Here is a 20,176-nt window from a genome sequence, read left to right as displayed (position 1 = left end):
GCCGGTGGACCCATACATTGATCCCGTGCGTCGACAAATGGGTCGACCGAAAGCACGGAGAATTGAATTACCACCTGACACAGTTCCTTACGGAACACGGTGGATATAGGAAGTACTTGCATCGCTTCGAGTTGGACGAGTCTCTCAACTGTCCTGAATGCGGTGCTACACCCGAGGACCCGGAGCACATTATGTTCCATTGTCCCAGATTTCTGCAGCAGAAAAGGAGGTTGAACAGCATCTTGGGGGCGGACATCGAGCCCTCCAGCCGGGTGGAAGAGATGCAGAAGTCGGAGAAAAGCTGGATGGCGGTAAATGAGGCAGTAGCCGTGGTGCAGACAAAACTTCTGGAGTTGGATCGAGCTCGGAAGGCGGCACGACGGAGACGCGACATGGACGAGCTGGTGTAGCGAACCAGAGCCTCCCCCGCGAAATAATACTTCACGGTGGTCCCGCGGGGAGGGGCGGAAGAGTGGGGGTGGTTTTAGTGGGTGTGAATCCCACACACTGATGTAAACTGGCGCAGCAGCGTCTTTCTAAGATTTCCACCTCCATCGATACAAAAAAAAAAATAACAAGCCTAATCATGGGTATGTTTTGAATTTCCTAACTTCATTACCTTTCATTCATAAAATATTTATAGTAAGGGAGAGGATGATTATACAGAAATCCATCCCGCATTGGGCGCTGGAAAAATATTCGTTTGCTTATTGGTGTTTGGAAAAATAATCAAATAGGAAAATTTCTCTATAATCCGGTTATTCGGGACGAAAGGCCACCTTTTGAGATTAATAGTAACGCCATAACCATTGGTTATATCACCGAGACGCGGAGGTGTAACGCGTGGGACGATTAAAAGCATTCATCTAAAATACTCTCTAAACAATTTCTCTTATGTATCAACTTCAAATTGGTAGACAAACACAAATATTAATCTTCTAGCAAATTTCACAAATTAAATTACAAAATTGTGAACAAATGCCGTTGCCTGTTACAAGCGTTGGGGAGTCCTCCTTCAGCATCGTGGGAAGCAATTTTTCCGGTAAAATTTTCATCATAAACTGGCAAGGTCTTCCCGGTATTCGGTTCTTTTGAAAGACAAAAGCTAAGTGAAAGTCAATTAATTTAAAATTTAAGATGAAAGTGTTATGTGATGACATTTTGGGCCGATTTCATAGAGAAGTCTGGAATGACGTGGGGCTACCCGGACATTCTTTCGTTTCTTGGGACATTTCAGATGGGTGTTAGGAGAGTTAAGCCTTAAAGGGGATTATCATAATGGGACGACCTATGATTGCAACAAGAAACTATTAACGTATTTGGGGATAATTCAGCCTCGAATAAACTGGGGATGAAATAGAACTGTAACTCGATTACGCGCACGATTAAGTCTTGATTGCTTCTGCCTTTTGCGAGGAATAATTCGAAGTAAATTTGGTGCCAGAAACTAACTACGCAGGCAGTCTGTTTGCTGCGAACTTTATCTTCGAGCATTAGCTCTTTAATTTTCGGCTCTGGGTCTCACGATTTTCAACAGAAGGAATATTGCGAGGCAGGGTTTTTTCCACTTTAATTTTTTTCCTTTTTCCGGGCCTTAAAGTGAAGTTGCAATCCCCCTTCCAGATTTTCACGCAAGTTTGAACGTCTGCCCTCCATACACGTATTAATATAAATAGCTTTCACATATGTGACTGAAATATTCAGTGCGTGACTGAAAAAACCTTTCGGAGTTGGGGGAGCAATACATTTTGGGGTCGGATTATAAAAATGCTGGGAACAAGCTCAAAGCGGCCTGTGATGTGCTTGTTATGTGAAGAGGGTCGGCAAAAAGGGCGGAATACAGAAGGAAATAAGGAAAAATTAAAAGTGGGAGAAGGGGGGTTTCTTTTTCTCTTATGATGTTTTCTTTTCATTCGGTTGAGCAGTTCGCACACAAACTTCTACCAATATTTTTCTTTTTTGGACGTTTCGTCAGGTATGAGTTTAAAGTTCATAGGAATACTAGAATTGGGTTTATATGAGAGCCTTCTTCTTGTAACGTATTTACGGAGAAAAAGGATAGCTACCATACAGTACAGTAATACGAACTTTATCGCACTGTAAATGTAAACTGATCCTTGCTCAATACCTTCCAGAAATAATTATATAAAACGAATAGACAAGGTCATGGTCACTGTACCTGCACCGAAATTCCCTTTTTGGGAAGCGCTACAGATGGAACGTATGGCTACGTATGTGAACAATGTTGATGTTTTATGGAGCATAAAGGCTATTGTATGATATAAGCTACTTACCTCATCGAACCTCTTTTGTAAGCTCTTAATCGATGTTTGTTGTGGCTGCTGCTGTTGCTGTGGTAGTTGCATTGTTCCAGTTTCATTTTGAAGCTCTAATATCACATGCTTAAAATAATCAACGGGAGGCACCTGAAATGGAAAGAAATTGAAGTGAGTAACATTGATCCATTAGCCCATTGTACTGAACTTAGTTAGGTCATGAGTGCCTAGAATTTCTGCATACAGACCAGTGCATAATCCATAATGAAAAATACCGGCTGCTGTGCCGGTGGTTTTCCAAGCATATTCTTTATTCTAGAAAGGAAATAGTTTTGACATTTGCAGGGACATAAAGAATATATTCAGCCAATATGTCCCACACTTGCTTGAAAGACGCCTCTTATACTATATCTGAATCGTCGATTATATGCCCCGCCCCCTATTAGTAGCCCTTTAACAACGGCTGTCAGTGGACTTGCTCATAATCCGTTCGCCTACGTATCATCCACGGAAGACCAGATGATTCAAATTTAAGGTTGGAATTCCTTGGATCGAAATTGGTCGACAACTAACTTTGCATGAACTAAGAACTTGTTGGGAAAAATACAACTCTTCAGACTATGCAGTTTCCACCAGTAGGATCACTTCATTTGCTAGAATACGTAAATGAGCTTCTAGCGTGACATTATCCTTTTTATTAGAAGAGTGAGTTGGGGATTAAGAATATACTCGAAGTCTTCCCTGTTTGCCGTAAGAGACGAATAAAAGGGATAGACCTCATGGTTACGATCGTTGTCTATCGAAAACTGATTATGATTGGTTTCTGGAATGTGCAGACGCTCGTCGACAACGGTAGCGACGGTCTCCAGAATGCTCGATTTCTCCAACTTGAGTGGGAATGCCAACAATATAAACTGGACATTTTGGGCCTAAGTGAATTAAAATGGTGGGACTCTCTTGCGGCAATGTGATTTTGTATTCTGGAAAGCCAGTATCCGACGCGAATTCGGGGCCGAGTTGTTCTGACGGGGGGAGCTGGTTTGTGACAGACTTCTGCCTGCAAGAGTCCTATGCGGAGACTTCCAATGCAGTGGTAACGATGCTTTCTACGCGAAGTTACACGGAGTTTAGGGGAGACTTCCTAAAGATTGCATTGCGATCGTGATATTTGATCTGAAATCAAGGTGGGATCTGACCAGACCTTGCTCGGGCATGTTGTGGGGAATCACAGTCTTGGCGACCACTATGGTAACGGTAGAAGGTTCGTGGATTTCTGCAACTTTCACCGTCTCATTAATGGCACATTATTCGAGAACAGAGCCTGCCATAAGGTCAGAGGGGTTTCAACTGACAACACTGTATGAGAAATCAGATCGACTACTCCGCGATCAGAAGTAGCTTCAAACCCTCCAACTTCAATATCGACCGCTTGTATGATCCAGTTTTCACTCGATATTGGGAGAGCTATCTTGCTGATCGGACGGCAGATTTATTGAGTAAATTTGCTAAGAATGTCGATGCATATAGGTTTGCTAAAAATGCTCTTTTCTCGGGTGCTACACAGGTCGTCGTCCACGTGTAATGACAGAAGTAACTTGCTCGAACTCCGATACCGTACGGAATTTCGAGAAGTTTAGCGTAGTGTATACCGTGACAAAAGAGAAATTGGCATAGCGCTGATCAGGGAAGCAGAAGAAACCGCAGAACCCAATGGATTCAGAAATGTATACCACATCACGAAAGAGTTCGCCTGGGTTACAATTCTTTCGATCGTCCTGTGAAGGACGTTAACGGATGACTTCTAATCCACAATGACGAACAACTGAAGTGGTGGAAGGAACACTTCATCACGATTCTATCTGCATTCACCACATTAACACCCTACTGATCATTTTAGAACAGTGCACAGAGATTAGATCTAGATCGCCGCATTTGCTCTTCATCGATTTCGAGAAAGCCTTCCATAGCGTTAATGGGGAGTGCAGCTGCTGTGCTCTACGCAGATAGGGCATTCCGGAGAAACTAACAGCTATTATGACTTTGACATATAATGACATAAAATACTACGTGTTGCACCAAGGTAAAATTTCAGAGGATCTTGAGGTAGAAAGCTGAGCTCGCCAGCATTGCATATTGCCACCGATATTATTTCTTCTTTTTATCGGTGACGTTCTTCATGCTGCCTTGTCCGGAGGATGATATCTTTTCCCAAAAACTTGGACTACCTTGATGACATCTGTTTGTTCTCTCACGGGGTCATGAACCTTGACCAAATGACTCTGGATTTGAAAAGAGAGCCAAGTTGAGTTGGACTGAAGATAAACACCAAAACCAAGGTTTCCAGTCTGAAGGGTCATCGCACTCTTCCTATCTTCATCAATGGCCAGAGTATCAATCAATTTGTATATTAAGGAAGCATGTGTTCTTCCTAAGGTGGCAAGGGACTGAATGTAGCCCAAAAAATTAACGGTGCTAGATCTGCTTTCGCTGTCCTGTATGGAAGTAGCACATGGAAAGCCGCCCTCGCTGTTGCTAAAAGGCTCCAAGCCTTCGTCAACATCTGTCTGCGACGTATTTTCGGATTACGCTGGCCTGACACTATCTCAAACGAAGAACTTGGTCGGCGCACAGGCCTGGCACTCGTACGCACTGTCTTTGGAAGACGGAAGTGGCAGTCGCTAGGGTTCACATTAAGGAGGGGTGATAATTACATTGCTGGCTAAGCTATGCAGTGGAATCCACTTTGCCAAGATGAAATGCGCTGACGTCACTTTAAAACTTTACCGCCAATTCTGGCAATATTAGCTGGACAACCTGGGCCTAATCGAAATAAGGTGACTTTACTCAGGAGGACCCTTGTAGTATTATATCTTTGCGATTTGGGAAGTGTAGTGCTGGTAGATACGAATATGGTGTCAGATTGTTATTTATAGGAAGACAGACCAGAACCACGAGATCCCAGACAAACTTAAAGAGAAAAGCCGTTTCTGATAATGATAGATAACCTGAATGCCATGTTGGCTCCAGACAACGATTTATTTGGGCATGTGATGTGGAAGTATGGTCATCCCAGTAACTACGAATGCCATATTTGGTTCACCGGTTCGTTATTGGTGGCTCATTGTTTCAGCACGAGGCCTGCGACACAAGACCTGCCTGACTAAAGAAAAGTGCTGGCGGATGAATAAATGTAAGGACTTGAGAGCTCTGTTAATCGCAGCGGGTGGGGGTTTCTGGAGCTCCATTATCGAAATAAAATACGAAAAGTGCTGTGAAGCGTACCTTATAACAGAAGGAATTCCACTATTACTTTGGGAAGAGAAGCAGAAGTTGCCTCAAGAAGTAATGATTTGAATAGCTGGTAGGCAATCGCACATCATTTGATGAACTTGCATAGGATATCAACGGTTGGCTTCTCATTTACTATGATATGCAAAGGAGGTGGAAAGAGCACTTCTAAACCGTTCTGCATTGTATAACAATTGGGGAAATGCAACATCTTGTGGACCGCTGCTTCAAATTGAAATGAAATCACCTTTACCCCCGGGACAAGGACTTTGATGCCAACCTACTTTGCACACCGCGGAAAGTAAAGAAGGATGTAGATCATCGGTACATTGCAGATAACAGCAAGTACCCGGAATATACGAGAGCTAATGCCATGAGCGCAATGCAGATCGCTAACGAGGTTGAACCTACGCTCGCATAGCAGAAATTTTTAAAGATGTTATTGTAAATCGAGATAGGCCGATAGGTGAAGCAGCATCCTATAGACCTATCTGTCTTGCAAATACAATAGGCAGGTTAATAGGGGATAATCTATATCTAGTAATTAGTAGTGGTGGTTACTTATCAAATAGGCAGTTTGGTTCCGAAGGGAAATACTGCGTACTGGCGACTGTTAACTGCCGACAAAATGCCAAACTATATATTAAGTTCGACTGCTTCCAAAAGCGAAGCTAGTATACGATTTGGACGAAGAGCCGGAGACGTGCAATATGAAGGCAGGAGTTCTGTAGGGTTTTTTTCTGGGCCTTTTACTATGGATAATAATGCATGATCATGTTTGATGGCTCCCAGTATTTAAGCAAACCGTTGCCGTCGAATTCGCAGATGACATTGGGGAGACCGCAAAGAAGTAGAGATCTCGGGACTATACCGGCGATCAAGTCTTGGATGGAAAACTCCGGGGTGAAGCTTGCCGAGTAATTTTCGACTCCAAGCTTGACTTTAAATCCCGCTTAAAGTTTACTGCGCAGAAAGCGGTGATCATTAGCTTAACATTAGCAAAGATGCTTCCAAATATAGGCAGTCTGAAATACAGCTAACAATTGCTTCTACTGTAGAAAAGCGCAGACAGTCTGAAGCTGCATATCGACTAAGTGCTCTCCGAAGATGCTATGCTTACCGGAAAACATCTTATGAGAGAGCGTGAGGATGATCCCAGAGAATATTTTAGCCTATGGAATAAGCATGCCTAATCAAACAAAGTGAGCGAATGTGGTCATTCACGCCAAATAGCATGGGACGTGGAAGAATGGCCGGTGAACAAAAAGGGTTATCCTAAACATAAGTATGTGGCCTATGCGGAACCACGGTTAGACGAGTTACGATCTGACTTAGTTTTCAATCCGACACGGTGGGTGCAGGGGGTACCTCTATAGGTTCAATTGTCCTACGTGCAAACAGTATGCAGAACATGTTTCCTTCATCTGGTCAAGATTTGAAAGCTGAAAGAGAAACCTGAAAACAGAGCTAAATATTCATTTAACGGTGGAAAATCTGGTAAGGTATAATCAAATACAGCATGGGACGCGGTAGTTGCAATGATGAAATAGATCCAGCGATTTCTGAAGGACGCAGACGTGGAACGGAGGCGTAGAAGGGAAGCTACTGCAATTAACAACACGCAAAGAGGTAGCAGCTAGTGTGGAGTGGATTGTTAAGAACTAAACAGCCCCGCGAATTAATACCCGAATGGTGGTCTGGGTGGAGAGTGCAGAGAATATGGGTGGTTTTAGTTGATAATAGCCCGGCATCCACGTTCTAGATTTCCCCAGCAAAAAAAGAGACATAGACATACAAACAGACCGGTAGACGGACAGACAGTAAACGGATTTTAATAAGGTTTTGGTTTACTGGATTCCAGACACCGGTCGAGCCAGTTGTGAATGAGCAATGAGTCAAATCAGGTAGAAGTCACGGGTGTCCGTAATTCTGACCACATTGCCTCCTACAGTTTCTTACAATGTACTTCTTGTATTGTGTGTAACACACTGCAAGGCTCAGATCCAGTTATTAGGTTGTTGCACATGAAATGGCTGATTTGGTACTAAAACGTTCCGTAGAAATCCAATTTTCGGGGATTGATAAACTTGTCGAAGACAATTTTGATGGCCTCTTCTTTCCTATATTGTTTTTCCGGCAAAAAAAGGTCTGGTGAATATGGAGGATGAGGCATCTTCGGATGGAGACCCGGTTTCAGCATATGCCTCGGTGACTCATCAGCATCTAGTCGTTGTGCTGATCGGCGAGGATTGTCGTATACTATTCACTTTTCATCGCATGTCACTATTCTGTGCAAGAAGAGGTGGCTTCTGTTGCGGGAGAGTAAAGAACTGCAAATTTCCATTCCTTCGTAAGGCTTGCGGAATCCATTTGTCGAGCTTTTTCACCTTTTCAAGTTGTCGCAAGTGCCGGGAAACTGTCGAATAGTGTACGCCCAGTTTCTCTGCAATGTCTCTCACAGACTGACATGTGTCGGAGTCGATTAGCAAACGCAGCTCGTCGTTGTCAGTCGATGGTCCTGGATGTCTACGTGGCTCATTTTGAAGGTTTACGTCGCCTGACCGGAATTTTTGGAATCACCGCCGTGTGGTTCGTTCGCTTACCGTATCAGCTCCTAATGTGCTGTTAATGTTCCCGGTCGCCTCCGCTGCTTTATGACCGAGTTTCAACTCATACAGAAAAAGCATAAGTTCTTGGCTCCTTTCAATCCTTTCCTCCTTTCTATTCACTGTTAACACAACGATGGTTAAAACTGAAATGACTCCATCATTAAATGTAGGAGTCTTTATACTTCATTATGTAACACTAACAGCGCCAACTGCTGGTGGTTTAATACAGCAAAATCGCAACTAACTTCACTTGATTGCCTAATAGATTTTCGTCAGTTATAAATTGCAATATTTTTAAGACATCGTATTTGTGATGTGTTATATTAAATCTTACCTGATAAAATAATTGATACTCAGCGTCTGTTAAACGTAGAGCAACTTCTTCGGGAAAATGGAGGACACTCTGTAATTCCTCCAGATCTCCCGGATGGGAGGGTACAGGAATAGCTGCCGTGGCACTCACCACAGATGGTGACTTAAAATAAGCTGAAAATTAAAAAAAAAAAATACATATTTTAATTTAATTTTTTTTCCAAAAGCTTAACATATTAAATTCTATAAACATTTTTTCGTTGTTATTCACCTATTTATATATTCATGAAGCCTGAACACCAGGACACCTGATTCCAGCAATAACATCACTGTTAAATCCATTCATTAATAGCGAAAAGTGGAACTTTTTTATTAACGAGAGAAAAAGGCCGCCTGCTACCCCCAAACGTAATTTCAATAAAACTCATTAATATCCCCATTCACTTTGTAGTTAATGGCTCTCACTCCGTTAAACCAAACTCTTGTTCGCCAATGTCAATTTTGAATTCAATGTGGATAATTCGATGTGAAAAAGGATATAAATTGCCTCCACAGGTCAATTTCCCTTGGACCCCTGGTGAAGGTACGGGTGACTGATATTGGTAAGTACCAGGGAAGTGAATATCGCAGCGGACAAATGGGGGATGAATTTCATTTTCACGGAATTTTGTCCCCGATATTATCCTGGTTTTCCCGCATATTTTTTGGCATTTATTGGTAACTTTGTCAAGTTAATGGCCATATAAATAATTACGGGTAATCAACAGACTGCGTGGATAGGCACGATGTGGGATTTCGTGCTACGTAATAATTGGATGACCTAGGATTGCTAAAATTGCTTCAGGCTTACCAACCCCCTACCGCAGCTACGATATTATTGGTTCATTGCTTTTTCCATTCAATAGTGGTTATAATTAAATGCATTGAAATTGCTCCCACGTTGACTAAGCCTTATCTCTCCTCAATGAAATGCAGTAGTTGGCCACTTATTGATGTTAGGTAGGGGCTGCTTTTTACTTGGTTTGTGTTAAATGCTTTATACATAATTGATAATGCCATCAAAGGCCAACAGGACATGGAAACAATCAAATCATGGAATTTACTCTAGAACCAGAAAACGGGGATATTGGTTGCGGTCAATTACTGCTCGGCACATGATGATTTTAATGGTCATCTTTCGCGGTAAACCGAATTTGATGGCGGTAAAATAAAAACAATGTTTATGTAGGTGTCCTGGACTAATTATACAGTGTAGTTGGTTTATTCATCTTGCTTGGTAGGGATTTAGCACTGCAGCTGTTTACTTGCCGACATTTGACCTACTTAATATGAGTGCTTCACCAGCCATCAGTTATTGAATCCTAAAGATTCTCTATTACCGGCGTCGTAAGAAACCTTCTTGTGGTGGTCGCTGAAAACTGTTTTGAGACAGGCTAACCGACGATGATTTGTTTGCAGCTAGTTATCTTTGAGTGGTAAGTGGACCTGACTGTGATAAACTGAAGAATCAGGCCCGGGACCATTCTCTAAGCTCTGTAAAAGGTAAGAAACAGCACTCCAAGCCTAGGTGGAATAGCACCCGCTAAGGGCACCATGGACGGAAAGGGACTTAGATTTAGTATGAGACCTCTGAATACATAGGATGTCTTTAGTTTCATTTAAAACTCTTTATCTGGTGATCCACTTAGTTATGGTGGATTTTTCTTCCTTGTTCTTTACATAACAGACGGTAGAAGAAAAGAAAGAGTCACTATTGCCGGACGCATCATCACAGGGCGAGCTGCTGCTATTCAGCCAAGGGCTAGCAGTCGTCCAAAGTTGTATTGTCGACCCCAGACGGATCACCCCCATGCTGTTGAACGCCACCAAAAAAGCGAAGTTCTACTCAAGAGTCAGCATCAGAAGGCCATCTGTATTTTTAGTAAGGTTGGAAAAAATAAGGACGCTGGAAGGGTTGACAAACAGGACGAAGAGGACCTCGTCAAATATCTAGCAATTATTAACAAATATAATAATAAACATTTGGTATATCAGCAGAAGGTGAAACCTAATCTTCAAACACAACCGATTCAATTTCAGAATGAGGTTGTGTAGGAGACCAAAATGGCTCTGACATCAAGTAACCTCTACAGACAGCGAAACAGAAACAGCTGACCGAGAATGCGTGCGCTAAAGGACTTTGGCCGATGCGTGGAGGAGTCTCTTGCAGACGTGGGAGATATGACCCACCATTGAGATTAGACTATCGAAACTGTTTGTCGCACATTTACTGGGAAGCAAGAGTGAATAGGGGGATATATTCCAATCATAAATTTTTTCTGTGCGTATTTCATAATATCAAGCGAAGACAAACTCTCAGGAGACTTTGTAAGTTCGTGGATCTCTAAGTAAAGGTCAAGATTCACAGAAGACCTGATGCGCGTCTGATTACCAAAGATCCGCACAGATAAGAACATCCTTTCACTTTCAAACCCTCAGGATACCTATGGACGCTATGGTGATCAGGACGAAGGAGGCGGACGGCGCTGGCGAACACCCAACCTTCCTTAATCAACAGTTTCAAACGCAATGGTCAAAGTGTCTCGCTCCTTGAAACTGGATGACGATTTGGATGCAGTTTACCCCGTCAAAAAGCTATTGTAGGAGATGAGGAGCGACGTTCAGGAAAGGACCCACGATTTTCTTAGTCAACAGACCATTTGATGGTAGCGCAGATAAATCGACTAACCTGTTAGTTTTTCTTGGAATATCGCAGTAATACTAGAGTCCTGGATCAGGGAATACCAATCACCAAAAGTTTCCATGTTCAGAGGTGAGTTTCAGCGACTTAAGGATAATGTGGTCAAGGTAAGATCAAAAAACAGGTAAACCTCTTTAGCTTATGTGGTTAATGAACGATTTGTTAATTCATAGACAGAGAAATTTGAGTCAAAAGGTTTTAAGAATTCGAAATCGCCTCTAGAGTATCGAGTCCGGCAAACTATGGGGGAGATATTCCTTAAATCTCAGGAAAGCGATCAGGGTGATTTTCAAATTCTTCTGCAGGCACAAATACTGGCAGCTATAAAAGATAGCGTTATTTCTTGACCCTATAAGATTCTAGCCAGAAACATAGGAACTCTTACCTCCCTAAAAACAGATGGGGCGCCTAGACGGAATCTTCAGCTGAGACCCTCGAGTCTTTAATCTAGACGTACTCTACCGTTGATGATGGGGACTGTGAGTTAAAACCCCACTTGAATGTTTTGTAGACTTACTCGTGTGAGAATATCGAATCGGTGGTCGGGTAGTTTCACGCTTCAAAAGCATTAAGAAAGGATTGTGTCGTGGTTTGTTAAGTTTGTCGGCGCAGTATTTCGGAAGGCATATACCCCGCTCCCAGAGACGGGTGCTCGCAGTTTTAATAACGAAAGGTGGAAGGCGCAACCATGAGCCAATCAGCTTCACCTCTTTTCTATTGAATAATTGAGAGCGCCCCTGGATATTCAGTAAAAGACGATCATGGGGAGTTGCCCCTATCCAAATATAAGAATGCATAACTTCCAGTAAATCCACAGAGACCTCCCTCCACGAAATAATCAGCTCGGTTAAGCATTGGTTGCAGAATGTGGGACACCATCCGGCAAACAAGATAGTTTATTTTTAATTTGAAGATAGCCACTTAACCAGGGCTCTGAGTAGAGAGTCCCCCGGGTAGCGTTATTTCTCTGGTGCTCTGGTTGATATTGATACATGAAATCCTACGTATATGGGACGGGAACGGGGTGAAGGTAATGATATTCACGTTGGGGAAAGTGTGCGTGTGGATAGCAAGAGGGGTCGGGGTGTAAATGCAATCAAGCTTGAAATACACCTTTCATGGCTAAACGGACAAAAATCGGTACTTTTATCTAACATAAAATATAATCGGTATATTTTAAGTGGAGGTACTAGAGATACTGGAGGCCTTCCTCCAGGCTGGTAAGGCAGTGCAGAAATGCGATGAATAGTCTGGGCGACATGCTCAAAGACGCGATGGGCTGCCCAGTCGATTGTGACTGTGAAGTGTGGACCCTACTCGCATTACTTGACAGCCACTGATTTCAGATAGCAGAGGTTTACTGCCTCCGTTTAGTCAAGGAGAAAATCGGGCCCTTCGACAATTATACCCGATCAAGAAAGTTTTTGGGAAAGATGTGTGTAAACGCTTATAGAATTTTGCGGTTTACGCAATATACTGGGTTATAGGAACCAGACACGGTATATCCTAGAATTGGTATTGTCAAAGTTGTAATGTTACATAGAGGAGGGACAAACCCTTAGGCATCTCTCTTGTGATTGTCCAGGGCTAGCTAGATCCAAGCGGCATAGAATATGTAAACAATTCTTGGAGGGCCTCAGTGTGATCTCAAGATGTAGGGTGGGGGTTTTCATCGTTAAAAATTCTGGGTGGTTATTTCATAATAGGGAGATTTTCTTTGCCGGTCTACTAGGTCCCTTACAAACACTTTACCTATTTGGGTCCGCTTAGGAAGTGGGTTATTAATGTTGTACAGTTGGACTTGCAGGGCGGGTGTGAAAATTGCAATACATCTGCAAATTGAAATGTCCTGCGTCGATTCTGTTTACGTAGTCCAAGCGGCCAGGTTGGTGGTCTAGCCACATTTTAAAAGCTCGCTTCCGTCAAAACATATTGCTTCGTAACATGATGCAATGCCTCTGGTCAGGGACTTATTCCAGTTTTTTGTTTCCTATGAACTCTAGCACACAAGTGTGGGCCAGTCTAGTTTTATATGAGGAACCGTTTTGTCTTCCTGATTGTAAAGTCTATATTTTAGGTTTCGGTACCTACAGTACATTATGTGTGAACATATACATAGTATCTTGCTGCGCATTCATCCTGAAGGGAAAATACAACAGCTCCGTTTGACCCATCCTCGGCATTGTTGCCTAAATTGTGCAGAAGGCAGTAGAGGAAGGCTCAGTAGAAGGAAATTTCAGCCACTAAGGTGTTGAGACTGCAGAACTTTCTCTTCTTATTGGAAGAAAGGACGCTGGTGACATGGGCGCAACTAATATGTGAAAAGGATCCGTGTGTACAGGACCCGGCGAATCTCTTAGGGCTACAGACCGACCGCTGAGCAAGGCATTGTGAAAAAAGGGGAGGTTGCTTAGGAATAACGACATGGGTCTTGTTATACCACCAGGTGTGGCAATGTCTAGAGAAATTGAATGCAAGGATGCAACCTGACTCAAGCTGAAAGCCCACAAGAAGCATTAGACCAACGCTTTTGTAGAAGGGAAACAGACGTTAGGATCTGCTTCCATATTTTCCTGGGCGAGTGGGATCGATATGATAGAGGTGATCAAAGAAGCGAGTAATATCTCAATGAAGCTAGTCCTTGCGTAGGGGTTGGAAAAAGCACGAGCAGCAGCCTCGGTTTTGACTGCTGCCGTGGGAGTTCTCTCGAATGAAAAAAAAAATGTGAGAGGGACATATTAGAATTCAACTCTTAGTTATATCTGCCGGCCCAGCTTCAGTATCGCAAACACCGAGCTGAGCAGCGCAAAGTATGTGAAATTCTAGATATTGTGTTGGTGAAGGAAGGACATCATGCGTATGCTCGATGAACAGAATCCGGGTATTGATTTCGGGCATTGGGGACCAAATTTCACTATTGTCAAGAAGGATCAAGCGATAGATGAGGAAGCTTTCAGCTTAGTGTTCGAACTGGACCAAAAGAGTGTTGAAGGATAGTCACCATATGATGCTTTTGCTTTGAAATACCGTTTTTTTCTAGAAATACCGAAGTCCAATCGTACCTGAAAACTACGGAGTTTTGTTTTTATCTGGAAAGTTAAAAACGATTATGATCTTTGACTGGTACCATACAAAACGGAACAAATGTTAACATCCTCAACGACGTTTCATTTGTCAACCGATAAGAAACGCTTATTGAGAGCATTAGAGCTCTATACAAACTAATGGAGATTAAATGCCACGATGAGAAGACCATGGAAATGTCCTCGTTAACGACTCCCGGATTGAATACCGTGGTGAAGAGGAAGCAAGCCCGGAATAAAGGGTCCGAATTCGAAACGTAGGAAAGAAGCGACACTAAAGCCAAGAACTGAGAATATAGTTAGGGAAACAAACGTTTTAAGCCCAAAGGAGGAGTAAGTAAGTAAGGAAAACACAGCGCCAACGTCATTTTGAAAACGCAACAGCCCCAACGTCATTTTGAAAAAAACAAAAGGTGAAATGTCGTATGCGGATATAATGTGCAGTGTGAAAACCCGCGCAAAATTGGAAAAAATCGGCAAAGCGTGGTCTAAAATTAGAAGGACTAAAAATGGGGGAACCTGATACTTCAACTCTACGGAACAGGGGAAAGTCAGCTGAACTCAGAATGAATATCGGGCAAGTCATGCATGCAAATGTTAGTACATTAACCCGTCGCATCATCATCGGAAATTGTACATTCTTAGAAATAATACCTTTGCGGAAAGCATTCGGTAGCATACGAACTGCAGCATTTGTCCTTCCTCCAGAAAGTTCGAAGAAGCTCCGTGATTTGACGTTGAATACCAGTCGACTCAGCTGTGAATGAGTACCTGAGTCAAATCAGGGTAATAACCTCTGGCAAGTGCAATGCTGACCATATTGCCTCCTGTAGGGTATCCTAATACTGTAGGGTACCGTTACGATCTTGAATGAAGTGCTCTAACACACTTGAAGGCCCTGATCCAATAATGGATTGTTGCGCTAACGATTATTATTGTTAAGGATAGAAATGGGCTGGGTTGTTTGTCGTATCCGAGAGCAGGAGATGATTGCAAAGCGCTTCAAATGCGTGGAATATGGAAACTTGGTCAAAAGCTGGAAAAATGAGGAGGACTGCTTCAATCATATCAGAAGATGCCAAGTTGAAAACCACATAGCGAAGAACTGTGACAAAGAAAAGCCATCTTGTATGTTCTCCAGAAAGAGCCAAATAAAAGACACCTAACTGGTAGTAACAAAGATCCGAGTGGAATAGTAAGCATACCAGCGTGAAAGATTGTTCGTTGCTCGAAACGTATGGAATAGAAGCTGCGAATAACGGTAATTCTAATACATATCGCAAAAGTTGGTATGCATTTTATGTTTGGCATCTCCTTCGCCAGATGCTCCCTTTTACCTATGACGAGGTGATCAGTTAGTGAGGAATTTACATATAGCGATCATCAGGCGGTAATTCGAAATCACAGAACACATAAATGCGCAGAATCCTAAACTAAACTACAAAACGGAAAAATAGCTTTTTCGAGGAGAAAGCGTTTAACTTGATCATTATTATTATTCTGTTAAGGGAAAGTCGCACCGCGTCCTTGAAGAACTATTGTGCCCCTTTTACTGGTTATAGTGTACCTGTTGATCATAGTATCTCAAGCACGCCTGTAGTATGTTCTCCACTTCCAGAAGTTTCAGCTTTGCATCTGGTATTAAGTGTTCTCCCAGATATATCGACCTACTTTGCACAAGTGCCGGACACTGTCTCAGGACGTGCATAGAGGTTTCGTCCTCCTCCTCACAGAACCTGCAGGCAGTGTCCGTAGATATCCCTAGCTTCCCTAGGTGATAGTTAAGCCGACAATGACCAGTGAGAATTCCCACTATGATTCGGAGGTTCTTTTTGGTGAGGTTTAAGCAATCCTTTGTGTGCATGGGTTCGTATCCCCCAATAAGCACCCTGGACTGCTCCATCCCTGGTAGGCCCGCCCAATATAGTTCCCTCAACCGTTTCTCTTCGTTTCTTAGATTCATAGCCATGAAACCGTTTCCGATTCCACAGAAGGGTTCTGGCCCGTGTAAAGGCATCCCTGCTCCCTTCTTGGCTAGTTCATCCGCTGCCTCATTGCCTTCCAACCCAGCATGGCCTGGAACCCAGAGTATCCAGACCTTGTTGGACGAGCTGAGTGTATTCAGTCTCTCAAGGCATTCCCATACCAGTTTAGAGTTCACCTGGTTGGACCTAAGTGCCTTGATCGCTGCTTGGCTATCGATGAGAATAGCTATGTTCTGCCCCCTGTAGTTCCTTTGCAGATTAAAGGAGGCACATTTGTCTATGGCGTAAATTTCCGCCTGGAATATGCTAGTGTACCTGCCCATTGGCTCAAAGTACATTTTCCTTCAAACAACTAATTCAGCCTGTTGCTCGCTTAGCTACTGGTCAAATGAAGAAGCGAAAATTGCCGTCCCCACGAGATCAGATTTGCTTAAAAAACCATGATGAAGGGATGTTCCTTAAAAAATGGAAGCAATATCGAGAGAGAACGTGCAACCCAGAACCCCTTCCCATAGCTTTCAAGGCATATTGGATGTTGGGAAAAATGTTAAGTGAATAATTATCAACAGGTTGCCGCAGTCAGCGGAAAGCGAGAGAGCTGATACGCAGTTTGGATTCAGGGTGGTAGTTATCCCACCTGCTGCTGTAGAAAGCGAGAGGTGGCGTAGGGGATCAAAAGGGTATTGTGTGGTGGGCACGTTAGATGTGAAGAAGGCCTTCAACGCGACAAATTGATTGTCCATCAAAAGATGGACAAAGGCAATAAATACTAGAGTGTGACAGTAGACGTCCCTAAGAAATCGCTGCTGCTGCGGAATGAGTAAAAGTGGTTAGTTTCGCGGAATATGTTGCCGCGGTTGAGGTAACATTTGCGACCAAGGAAATAGTGTTCATACAAAATATGCGAACTGAGGGGTATTAGTGGCTTTCGAACGATCGCCGACGATAGTCAAAGCTGGTTGTGACCGGTAAATATCTTGTCTGAAGGAAACGACAGCTGAATATCAATGGTCTAATAGCATATCGTATGGAATAGCTCAACGACCGGCTGATGGATAATAAGCTGATTCCAATCATCGGTGGGTTAATCGCCGCCACCAAGACTCTAATTACTGCAGTTGCTACCTGACCTCGCAGACTGCAGTACGTACCAATACAGATTTGGCTTCGAGCGAGATCATCGGTCGGAAAACCCACTCAGTCCTTAGCGATCCGTAACAGGTCGCTGCTGTTCCAGAAAAAGATATAGAGGAAATCTCTGAAACTGAGCATGTGGCTTCGAGTATAAGTAGAGTGGGAGTGCAGTTGACTCTTTTTGTGAAAGACGAGGCGGAAGCGCTCTTTAGGAAATGCAGACAATTGCGACACGCATGGGTTCTGCAAAGTTCCTCCGGAAAACCGTCAGAAAAGGCTTGAAAAACGGACTGATGGAGCTGGAGCATTGTATTTTCTTCTATAGGTGGATATGGAGAGCGAAAAGCAGGAGTGAACATACTCACCGCTGGAAGCACTGCAAGTGCCAAAGGAAGAAGAAGAAGAAGCCTTGGTAGTTTCCAGAGCTCAAAGAAACAAGACGAACATGGACAAGAGGATATAATACGCTGCGCGATCAGAAAGCCGTCTACCTTAAATCATCAATCAGGCCATCAAGCATGAAGGTCCATAGGTAACCGATGCCCAAAATAGCATCACCTCTGCTAACTCTTGCTGTAATGGAAGGTGCAACGTAATACGCGGAGAAACTTCTTCAGAAAGGAAATCAGAAGTGGTTGGGTAATATGTAAGATACGATTCCAGGCAGCCCTCACAAAGGGTTGCAGATGTTTAGATTACGGGCACACGTCAGCAATCTGTTGATGACCTGATGGGAGTGCACCAATGAAAAGGTAAGTTACATTCTCTGCAGGGATTGTGGCGCATCTGGTGTGAGCGTTGCATATACTGCGGGCTTGGAAGGTGTCCGGTTTTCATAGTAGAATTGCAAAAAACAGGGATGTGGTTAATATGATCTGCATCTATGGATTAATATGCGCCGGAGTACAAGCACTAATAAGTTGTTGAGATGTAAGCTGATCTTGGCTAACCAGTGAACAGTACCGGAACAAAGTCCCAGCTTTACACTGCCCCGACTTGCCAGGTACCACTCTCATCTAAGTTTGGAACGTTACCCACCTTACGGTTTTTGCTCTAGGGTGAGGAAATGACGATGTCTGGATTTGGTTTTTAGGGGTAACATTTTTAAGCATTTATTTAATAGTGAATGAGACGATGCTGGACTTTCGACGGAGACTTGATGCTCTAGAAGACACTGCTTTGGGCACGGGGAGGAAAGGGGAGCAGATACTGATTGTGGGTGACTTCTCTTTCGGGGCATTTAAATGGGCATGCTTCACCAAGACTTCAGAGGGAAACGAATTCTTAAAATGACGACAAGAGTAGGGCTCATAGTCTCAAACACCGTTCAGGCGCCTTATTTATATAAATGAGTGTTCCCTGCTATCTCTTACGGGTATACAAGGATTATCTGAGGAATCGCACCCTACTATGCGACGCTAGAGGGTCAGAGGAAGATGGAGATTATCTTGGGATAAGACAGTGATCCATCCTAGAGGCGAGCCTTCGGAACGCTTCTTACATATAATATTTTTTTAGAAAAGAGGGAAGAATCGCACTTGATCCGTTATGCAGTTGATATTGCCGCACTTGTTGCCGGAGGCGCTCTGCCCAACATTGCGTGCCGAACGCAGACTTGGCATAGTAATGTGAAAGGTAAACGGATGGATGACCGTTCATAGTTTCAATCTTGCGCTGGAAAAAACCGTAGTAGCCATCCGACTTAAAGAGAAAGTCGCGACCTTGCGTCGATAATCGAGTCAAAACCAATAATTAAATATCTTCGATTGACACGTACAGAGATGGCGAACTTTCCGGGCGGTGTATGCCTGTAGAATTGCCTAACTAAGGGGGGTAAAGCCATGTACAAGTTCAAAGGAGAACGGCAAGTTATACTCTTGGCAAAACCAGACAAGAGGCACATGGACTGCACAATTCATTAGCAATTTAGGTGCGAGAATGAAGCGAAAGGATATTGAGGACCCGGACGTTTTCAGTCTTACCTGACTGAAGGTAATAAATTTATTCAAACACAGGGGAATTCTCTGCAGACAACATTGTTGGGAAGACACTGAAGGGCTATGACAAATGGGTCCGTCTTGTTGTGAAGGATTCAGAGCTCGGCTGATAGAGCAGCTGAATAGTAGGGGATTCGTTGAATTAACAGTTCCCTTCCTCCCCTTCCTTTGATGAAAGGGATTCCCTAACTTGAAGGCAAGAGAGCAGTCGGAGGATAAATAACGAGATATCGCATTTGTAAGAAACGTCCAAAACGAGTTGCGAAAACGGAGAGGCGTGCGATAGTATTATGACAGTTCTGCGGGGTGAGTGTTTGAAGCGAGATACCGGTGTGGTCTAGTACGAAGGCGCAGATGTTCGGTCGGTGACTAGTACAGGTCAGCAGTTTCCGCGGATGTCTTTCGAAAAGCAAAAGAACTTAAAAGATTCAAGATGGACATGGTATTTTAAAGAGCTGACTGTGTGTAATGTGGAGGTGATGACGCTAAGTATCTAAAGGATTCGTGTTGATATTTGTGATTTGCATTAAGAGACACATAAGATCTTTATGGGATATTTTCAAAGCCAGGTTGGAGGGGGAATTTTAATAAATAAAAGAACTTTGCAAGCTGCCCCGTTTAACTAAGGGTAAGTTGAGCTATATTTTCTAGTTTAAATGTTGAGATGATGCTCATGGTAGCTCATAGGCACTGCAATATTCGCAGTACCATAACATCTGCCTTTGTTTAGGTATTACAGCGTGACAAATGGT

The 20,176-nt window shown here is 43.2% G+C and overlaps 1 protein-coding gene across 1 annotated transcript in view; it reads right to left on the bottom strand.

Moving 5' to 3' along the window:
• The window catches only part of LOC119658870 (1-phosphatidylinositol 4,5-bisphosphate phosphodiesterase epsilon-1-like), a 401,183-nt gene that overhangs the window by 148,833 nt on the left and 232,174 nt on the right, over positions 1-20,176 (bottom strand). Inside the window, exons 3-4 of the mRNA XM_038066640.1 lie at positions 8,508-8,659; positions 2,295-2,426 (exon numbers count right to left, since the gene is read on the bottom strand). Of these exons, the coding sequence (XP_037922568.1) occupies positions 2,295-2,426; positions 8,508-8,659 (284 nt within the window). The remainder of the gene's footprint in view (positions 1-2,294; positions 2,427-8,507; positions 8,660-20,176) is intronic.

This window comes from Hermetia illucens, chromosome 6 (genome assembly GCF_905115235.1).
Source record: "Hermetia illucens chromosome 6, iHerIll2.2.curated.20191125, whole genome shotgun sequence".
Taxonomy (NCBI): Eukaryota; Metazoa; Arthropoda; class Insecta; order Diptera; family Stratiomyidae; genus Hermetia; species Hermetia illucens.
This window is presented reverse-complemented; position numbering and strand designations above follow the sequence as displayed.